This window comes from Parasteatoda tepidariorum, chromosome 9 (genome assembly GCF_043381705.1).
Source record: "Parasteatoda tepidariorum isolate YZ-2023 chromosome 9, CAS_Ptep_4.0, whole genome shotgun sequence".
NCBI classification, from domain to species: Eukaryota; Metazoa; Arthropoda; class Arachnida; order Araneae; family Theridiidae; genus Parasteatoda; species Parasteatoda tepidariorum.
The window spans coordinates 26,661,822-26,672,047 of NC_092212.1; the positions used below are offsets into that span (position 1 = coordinate 26,661,822).

Here is a 10,226-nt window from a genome sequence, read left to right on the forward strand (position 1 = left end):
TATTTAAATTTCTAATTAAAAAAAATAATACATAAAAAAAAACTGAAATTTGAGAATTAGATATATCTATATGGGTGAAAAAAATTTGAAGAACTGTTACATTGATTAATAAATAGGAAACTTAGATCAATAATTTTCAAAGTTCATTAATAAAATATCAAAATATTTAATAGTAAAATTAAATCTCTGTGTCTTTGAAGCATACCTTTTAGTATTAAAATGGAGAAGTGAGATCTGCCAATCTATTGTTATGTTTTTTTTAATTATTATTATTAATTCTATTTATTTATAGTTATTGAGTAAATGTTTTTTTTTTAACCTTTTCTGGTTAAAAATATCTTTAATGGTTTTGATTTAGAAGTCGTTTCTCATTACAATGTTTAACTGGAACTATATGCCTTAACTTTTAAAATTGGTTGAATTTCAAAAGAAAAGCATTTTGATATTTTTAAATTTTATAATGTGTTTGAAAATAAGATATTTATCACATGTTAGCTTATTGCACTTAAAATTTATTTTAGAAAAATGTTGCTAGCTTTTAAATCTATAAAAAGGTCTCGATTTTTTCCCCAGATAATTCAGCAATAATTAAATAAAACTGCTAAGAAGGAAGTGAGATATAATTCAGTTTTATAACTTTCCTTTTCATTTAAAAATTATGTGTAAATTAAACTTAACGATTTAGCACAACTTAATTTTTTTTTCTTGCAGTCTCCCTGCATTTTTATGGCTAATTTTATGTACATAATTTTGAAATAATATTTATAAAATGGTGTAATTAGGGATATATATATGTTTGAAACTAAGATTTTTTAAAGAATTGCTTGAATAATATAAATGCTCTATTTCTTAAAAATAATTTAAACGTTGCTTTTACACTTTAAAAATGTATGTCAAAACAGAAAAAGAATTATCAATAACTTTTTTTATATCTGTAATACAATTGCATATCGGTAGAATAAATATATAATTTGGAAAAAATTCAAATAAAGTCTAACAATTTAAAATGACTTTAAATATGGTAATTAAATCACAATTTAAATAGAATCGTATCACAATTTAAAATGAATTGTACTAATTTAAATACTGTTAAATACTTTGTGAATATTTTTAATTCTTCAAAAGATGCTTGTCTCTAATAAAATTATAATTTTATTAAACACTTAAGTGTTTGTAGTGTCTCGATGACTTGTTTTTTCTGATGATAGCTCGTTTTTCCTGTTAATATATATATATAACAGAACAGTTTTCTCTCTTGTTATTGCATAATAAAGATAAGCATTGAAAAAGAAATTCTATACAAACATGCCCAAATGTTTATTTATAGATTATAATCTTAGAAAAAAATATATAATAATTTTTACAAATTCAGAATTTTTTAAACAATGTTATCGCAGTGACTAAATAATAAAAGCTGCAGTTACATGAGTATTTTTAAAAGAATTCTCCACTCCAATATAATACACTATTTAATAAAAATATTTAGGCTATAAGTTTTTAACTTAATTTAAATTGTTATAAAGATATATTTTATTATAAATATAAATAAGCACCAAATCTAATTCATTAATAAATATTATTGTCATTAATTCAATTTTAAAATGTCTGAAATATATATATATATATATATATATATATATATATAGATGCTAAAGTTCTTTTTATTTAAATTCGAAAGTTATTGCATTTTTATAAAATAAAAAAATTCCTATTCTTTTTTCAAAATAGAATTACTCATCTGTTGGGTTTTTACTAGACAAGATTATCACTTTTATCTAATGTATTGTTCCATTAATAAGTTTATATAAGTCTTTAAAAACTTATTTATGATTTTTAACATATAAACTAAGATATTCTTTTAAAATGTTTTTTTTTTTCTTTGTATCATTTAATAAGCCGCGTTATATTGATTTGTACCTGAAAATTTTCTTAATATAATATTGCACATATTTGAAAAGTTTTTCTTTCATTGTGTTTACTTATGTTTTTAATTCTAGTCGAAAAACTTGACTGAGGTAATATGTTGACAGTCATTTGTTTCCATAAACGTTTGTACATACTTATAGTGTATAAAAATAAATTGTTTGTCAAAGTATTTCACTTTTAATTTCTTCAGATGGCAATTCAAAATCTTGTGATGCAATATATTAAAATATTTTATGATATATCTTTGTATGTATTAATCATATGACATTCTTTTCATTATTTTTAAACAGAGTCATATTGTTATAATCAAGCCATTCCATAAACTAGATTTATTTGTAAATATTTTGTGTATTAATAATGAATATTACTTGATTTCATTTATTTATGAGATTTTATTATCAATAAAAAGATGAAATTCGATGTCATTAATTATTGTGATGAGTGTGAATGCATGCTATCTCATCCTTTGCAGTAAATTGTTTAAAACAAAATCAATTTAACAAAAGTAAAAACAGTTTAACAAAAGTGATTTCTCCTATTTTATTATTTTTTTTTACTAAACTTTAAATGTTTTTGTTGATACTTTCATGAAAAAAAATTGTCCTTATATTCATATTTTGTCTATTCTACAGTAAGGCACATAACTATTTTCGCAATAGTTTAATTAGAGAATTCTTAATATTACGGTTAACCATTTTTTTCTTTAGTTATTATTATTTTATTTTTATTCTGAATAATTTCTGAAATATAAGTCTATAAGTCAAGGGCACTGGGTAAAAAATGTAGTTTACATTAAAATTAGTGAAACATATATAATGCTCAAATTATATGAAAAATGTGAACTTGCTTGGCAAAAAAATTGAAAGGAAAAAGAAATTAATGCACGGTTCACCATTCCTGAATTAGGTTAATACAATTGTTCAGTGCAAAGCTAAAAAAATGTAAACTTATAAAGTTTTGCATTTTCAATGATTCTTGTCACCATTTTATTTTGTAAATAAAAGATGTTACTAGTAACCTAACTAAGAGTCGGGTTCGAATCCCAGTCGATACGAATTCCGCATCCGGCTTGCCCCGACCACAGTGCTGACATGAAATATCCTCAGTGGTAGACAGATCATGGGTTAGAGTCCCCTTGCCGTCAGGCTAACTGTGGGGGATTCTCGTGGCCTTCTTCACCATGTAACGCAAATACGGGTTAGCCCCATCAAAAAAAGTCGTCCACGAAAGCATATTTCTCCCAATACTTGATCCAGGAGTTCCCTTGTCTACTGGATAGGGTTCAAAATTACAAGGTTACAGAGTTGAACATTAGTAGTTGCAAAACTGGGTCGGATGTTCAACGACGGTTATAAAAAAAGAAACTTAACTACTGAACGCAATTGCTCAATAGATATCAACATTTTCTTGTTTAAAAATATATTTCATTTTAAAAATCTCATATAGTGAAAAATTATGGCAGAGATAAAATTTTTCCTATAAATAAATAAATTAAACATCAAAAAAGTAAAAATAAATAAATAAAAATTAATAGTTTTGTCTAAAATAAAATGAAAGGGCTTAAAAAAAAACAGGATCGGAAGGACTTCTCATTTTGTAAGCGTAGAGTATCGATTTCAACGCAAAAAATTATCATTAGAGCTCTGAACAATTAGCAAAAGTTTCTTCTCACTACTGAAACACTTTAACCATATGGTAGAAACTAGTAACTGTTTCATCAAAACAATGCTAGTCCTTCCACTTCAAGACAAATCACAAAATGGCTTGATGATAATGAAATAAATATTTCAAAAGTGGCCTGCTTCATCCTATGATCTCAATCTCACAGAGAATTTATTGGGAGTAATGAAAAAATAGGAAAGCAGACAGTTAAAGATTTGTTAAAAGTATGGCACAAAACAACTTGTGGCACTCTCAGTTTTTTGTTGAATCTGTGCCCAAACAGTTTCAAATGGTTATTAATGCTTAAGGAGAAAGTACTTACTACTGAGTTATCTGTTGTATAAAGTTAAGATATCTTAAAATACATTTTAAAATCTGATTCTATCTTTATTTATTTAAAGTATTTTGAAAGTTTCTAATTTTTTTTTTGCTCCCTACTGCATTGTAGCATCTTAATGTTTATCTTACTAATTGAAATAACCAATATATTACAACTATTTAATCAAGTGATGTGAAAAAATTGACATACTGAAAAAGTAAGGGTTGGAACCATAAATTTGAGTTCCAGTTAGTTTTTATGCTTAAAAAGGTATCCTATTACAAGTACAATATCAGTTTAATATGTATTAGTTTCAGTATCTAAAACAAAGAGATAAAAATCAAAAAAGTAAACTAGTAACTGAAATTATATTGAAAATTACCTGCCTTGTAAGTGCAAAATTTTTATTTTATAGCAGAACACTTGAGTTTCTGTCAGTTCTCATTGCTAAAAAGGTAAACTATTACAGGCGCAGTAATAGTTTAGTACATTTTTAGTATTTGAAATCAAGAGCCAAGAGATAAAAAATGAAAAGTAAACTATTAACTGAAATTATATTGGAAATTTCCTGCTTTGTAAGTTGGACAAATTCCATTAATGTTCTCACTCACATAATGATATCATCAAAACACATATTGATAAACAGTCTAAATCATTACAAACGGAGAGGGGTTTATAAAATTACATAAATAATTACAAAATAAAACTTTATAAAATTTTAAATTTTTTAGTGGATAGCAAGAAAACAGGCTTCATTATTCAAGCAAATTATGATAATGGTTTTTAATATCAAATTACTAGAGAAATAAAATTTATACAAAGTACCCCTCCTCTCATTTTACAGATATAACATTACAATATCTATTCTAAATGCACTCAGAAATTTTTTTTTTTAAAAGGATACGTTTTGTTTGACATTTTAAATTTTATTTCTTCTAAAGTCAGTAGACCTTTTAATTTTTTTTAACTAAAACATGTGTAATAATGTTAACACAAATGAATTTTAATGTCTGAAATTATTCCTGGAAGCAATTTATTTTGCTTAAAATAACACAGTTCATCATTATCTTAGTCTTTTATTTTAAAAATTATTTCCTCATGACAGGGTGTGTAGCGTTTTTAAAAAAGTGCTTATTTTATTTTACGTTTTTTAAAAGCCCCTAAAGGTGCTTTTTTTTATTCAGGGTTTGTAAAAAGCACTTAATTTTCTATCTTTTTAATAAGAGATTTTTTCTCTACTGTGTCGATTGTCGTTTTAAATGCATGATTTTCACAATTTTCTTTGCAATATTTATCAGAAATTAGTTATTTTATCATGATTTTGTAAAGCTTTTGAAAATGTTTTTGAATTTTATTGATTTTATGTTTATAAATTAGGAACTTTGAACCATAAGAAAAAAAAAAAAAAACAATTTTTATTACTGCACAGATCCTAATGATTTTTTTTTCCTTGGAAATTGGTTAAAAATATTTTTTGAGTGCTTAAAAAGTTTTTTGTTGAAAAATCTGGTTATGTACTCTGCATGATTATTATATTCATTATGATCTATTAATATTATTACTATGCTAATTTGAAAATCATACCAGTTTATAATTATATGGAAAGTGTTTATATTAAATTTAGAAGAAAATAACCAACCTGTAAATATCGGTAAAACTGAAATGAGATTTTTTTTTAAAGATAATTATTTACCTTGTATATAGTCAATAATTGCTGACACTTTTCAGAAAATTATTTATTTTCTACAAAGTTTAAATAAACATTAAAAATTATTAAACATCTTCTATTTTTGGTGTAATAACAGTTTCATTTATACTAGTAGTTTTCTTTCTAGGTATTTCACTGTCTTTCATTAAAAGATTATTACAAAACCATTGTGGTCGTTCTTTAGGTAATTCAATGATTCTCTTGCCTTCAAAAGTCCTCTCATTTTTTGAATCATTTTCATACACCAGTTTAACTTCTTGCTCAATAGGATCTAATTTCAGTTCATTTATCACAGCATTTTGCAAGTATTCGGTTTCTTCTCTTACCTTAGAATAACAATTACCTAAAAACATAAAAAATGTTTTAGTATTTTAAAATTGAAAAGAAATACATAATTTCGTAGTAAGAAATATAAAGTTGTTAATGTCGTTCTTCTACAGATTACAAGAAAAAGTGAACCTCTACTTAAAACTAGGACAAAAGACCATTTGCAATATTTGTCTTCAGGGAAAAAGTTAAAGAGGCATGCCATAATATCTCCATTTCTGTTTAGTTAATATAGTTCTGGACGATTCCATTGTAACAGATGTAGCATAAACTTTAATAAATACATAGTTCCATTATAGGGGTCTGTCCAGACATTTTGTGAAAAAACTATTCATAATTTGTGAATATAAAACAAGCATTAAGTCACATTCTTTCAACCAGGGTCCTGCTTTTGTGAATTTGTGCAAATAGGGTCCTGTCATTGCAAAAATTGCTAAAAACCTTTTCAGTAAGTTTCTTAATTGTAAATAGATACAAGATTCTGGTTAACAATTGCTGCTACTAAATTAGAAATGAAACATACAAATATTTGGTATTTAGCCTTTACTGCTCAACACAGAATATTCATTTCGGACGAATAATGGAAACAAAATCACCCTCATTTTCAATAATTTCAATTGACATATTTTAAATAACACAACTTAGAAATGTATCACTTTGAATGTGTTACGCATTAAGTAATCTTAAACAATTCTTAAATTTATAATATTTTATTGAAAAAATTGCCAAAAATTACTTTTTATTTACATAATATTCTATTAATTAATTTTATAAATAAATATAAATCGATCAATTATTTATTTACAAAAAAAAAAAAAATATGATTTAATATTAATAAGAATGTGCACACAATGTTTGTAAAAGTAGAAATATTTTGTAGAATACTACATTTGGAATTTAAACTTAGGGAAACTTAGTTTGTCTGGAACAGCCTTTCTCTATCTCTATCTCTCCCCCCCCCCACCTCCAGGAAGGGTCTATTCGATTAACAAAACAATAATGATAAACAAATTTGAGAAGGGTTCGATGAAAAGATAAAATATTTTGTGAAGGGTCCTATTTATGAAAAGATATTTTGTGAAGGATCCGTTAACAGATCCAGATTTCTTCTAAACAGACCCCTGCATTATCATACGATAATTGGCGACTTCTCACAGACAATTTTTACTTAATTTATACTTAAAGAAGAATAAAATAATTCAAAATAGTTAGCAACTATAATGAAGTTCAACAAAAAATACTTTTATTTAATTTTTCTATCGTTAATAACAATACAATATTAAAAAGAAGAAAATAATTAACACATTTTTGTTTTCTAACAGCCAGATTTCAAATTTGTCATTAGAACATGAATTAAATTGAATTTTGAGTTTAGGGGTACAAGGCCCATAAAATCAATGGCAATATCAGCTTAAAATAGTAATGGAACAGGCTCTTTTTAATCATTTTAATTTTTTTTTATGAATCTTTTTTTCTCCTTTTTAACCAGAACTGGTTTTGAGCAAATTAATTTAGTTAAAAGAATTATTTAAAAATGAAAGATACAAGTAATTATAATGCAGTAAAAATTTGAATATTAATTTTCCTACAAAAAGTTTTAAAACCTACTGTAATTAATTTATTTTTAATAAGGCAAAGTGCAATATTCTGTATAATTTGCTGTACTTTACTTTTTAATTAAGAGAAAGTGATTATTTTTTCATTAAGAAAAAATTTATTTCTAATCAATTGGTCTAAAACTGAATACATTGTGGCTCCGTAGCCAATTTTTTTCTTGCAGCTCTGTTTTGAAAAAGGTTATGCACACTTATCTTTGTTTTTTTTTTAAAGTTAAGCATTTCTAACATTTTTTGTTAAAATAGTTCAGGGTGACTCCAATTTCTATTTACTTTTATCAAATTAAAAACTAGCTGTTACAGATGTAACATTTTATGTTTTTAATTTCATAAAGTATACAGTTTATTGGACACAATTAAAAGAAACGTTTAAAATAAAAAGGATTTCACATTAACTTTGCAAATACTAGCAATATTTAGCATTTCCATACTTACCACATATAGTGTGAACTGGATGAAAATGCCCACATGCTTCACACACAATAAGATTGTTCTTGGGTATTATAGGCTTTCCTAATCCCATTCTTCTTGTCATCCTCCTCTCTAATGAACGTCGGTGTTTTGGAACGGCCCATAAAAATCCATCTTGAAGTATGTCCCTTAGAGTAGATTGTGTTTTATTCTCGGGCAACACGCTTGGAAGGTTGAAGTTTCCAGCGATCGAGAGTTCTAAAACAGTTTAAAGAGTAGAAATTAATATAATTTTGATTACTTAGCTATAATTGGATAGATTTTGGTAAATAGAACAGGTTTAATGAAGAAATGATCATACATACAAAAGCAGTGTACTGAAAAACTACATTATTTTTGTAGTTCACTACAACTAGTTTGTTACAATTGTAGTTAATTACAACTAACTTTTTTTAAATGTAGGGATTACAAACTACTTTGGAATTGTAGTAACTACTTCACTACGTTAAGGAGATGAACTTATATCAGTGTTCCCTCTAAAGTGTTTTTTTAAGGGGAGGGGGCTGCCCTGTTTGCCCTTTGATTCCAATAAATGTGCCCTATTTGTACAAATATGCCACCATCATTTAAAAACAGTGCCTTTTTATTCTCATTCCATTTTGAGAACATTTAATTTACAGTTCAAATAATAATTGCACATAAGTAAAATTATCTGTGGCACTTATAAGTTTAATTCTGATTACTATTACAAATATATACTTTGTTATGATTATTTTCAACTGGTTAAATTTCTTTTTTTTCTTTTCCTTTTTTAAGTATCTTTTTTTAAAGCAGGGGGATTTTAAAAAAATTTTTGAAGTGATTTTAAAAAAAATTTTAAAATAAATACCTTTTTTAAAAAAAAAAAAAATACACCCTTAAATGTTTATTTTCTCATACTTTTCAGTTTAAATTATAGAGAAAAAGACTTTCAAGCTATTTATCAATTAATCATTTTCTGTAAGTTTACTTTTTTTTTGTAAAAAAGAAAGAAAAATCACAGAGATTGCCTTTTTTTTTATTAACTACACATTTTTCTCATATTTTGATAATGAAAGAGAATTGCTTTTTGAAATACATTCATAAAACGGCATAAGAAGGTAATTTAAAAATTGTTGAGGATAAAATTCAGTTATTAGATTATATTACACATTTTGATAAATATGTACGATGTTAAGTAAGTACCCTTACAAAACTCAAAAAGCCTTTTTCAGAGAGAAATAATAAAGGAATTAATTAAATTATTAAATAAGGAAATAATTAAGAAATTTTTATTCATATTTACATGAGCAAGAATGTTATTCCAAATTTGTTCATTCGATCTTCAACTTTTTATGCCCCTATCGACAGCGAATATAATTAGAAATGCAAAATTATTAAATACTTGAAGTTTTTTATTTGTTTAATGCTCCTTTATTTCCTCTAAGAAATTAAGTACATCAAAACTGCATTCCCTTCCTTTTAAACAATATGAATGTTTCACAAGTGTACATTCATGCGTGAAAGTGTGGCCAAAGCGATTAATTATCAATTTTTCTTAATGGCTAGTTTAAATATATTAGTTACACGTTATTCTAAATAAGTAATTCCTGTTAACGCTCAACTGCAGCCACATAGTAATTTGAATTGCATCCTTTGCGAAAATTTTTAACCATAAAATTCAAAAACTTAGTTACGTTGGAGCTGTGTTTCTTTACTAAACTAGCGAAAGTAGTTTCCAGGAATCGCTACAAACTACTGTTTTCTGTAACGCACCACTCAGTACACTATGTTTTTTTAAAAGTAGCTCACTACACTACAAACTACGAAAAAACAGTAGTGACTACAGTAGTTCCACTAATTGTAGTGCACTTCTTCCTACCACTAAGCAAAAGCAAGTTGTTAATTCAACTAAACAATACAGAATACTGATTTAATAATTTATAGCATGTAATACGCCACATTGAATGTTGGTTAATTTTTCTTTGCCATTAAGAGTTCAATAACATACATACAATAGATTTTTTTCTAACCTGGTGAAAAAGGATCTTGATATCGAATTGCTTCAGATATACGAATGATGCACATTCGAATATTTCTAGTTATTCTTAGAATAGAATTCATTACAACTTAATTAGTGTTTGTTGGGGAAATTATTCCCGTAGATTCTTGAGTTTAATATTTAGGAAAATGATTTTCAAGATGTTTCCGATTTTGTTTGTTGTTCGATTGCATTCAG

At 25.7% G+C, this 10,226-nt stretch overlaps 1 protein-coding gene across 1 annotated transcript; it reads right to left on the reverse strand.

The window, feature by feature from the left end:
• Positions 1–5,628: 5,628 nt before the first annotated feature.
• On the reverse strand, positions 5,629–10,162 carry LOC107452452 (mitochondrial ribosomal protein L32). The gene is made up of 3 exons (XM_016068929.3): positions 10,021–10,162; positions 7,994–8,227; positions 5,629–5,958 (listed from the first exon to the last, which is right to left on the reverse strand). The coding sequence occupies exons 1-3, from the start codon at positions 10,109–10,111 to the stop codon at positions 5,681–5,683; spliced, it is 603 nt and encodes a 200-aa protein (XP_015924415.1). The 5' UTR covers positions 10,112–10,162; the 3' UTR covers positions 5,629–5,680.
• Positions 10,163–10,226: the final 64 nt, after the last annotated feature.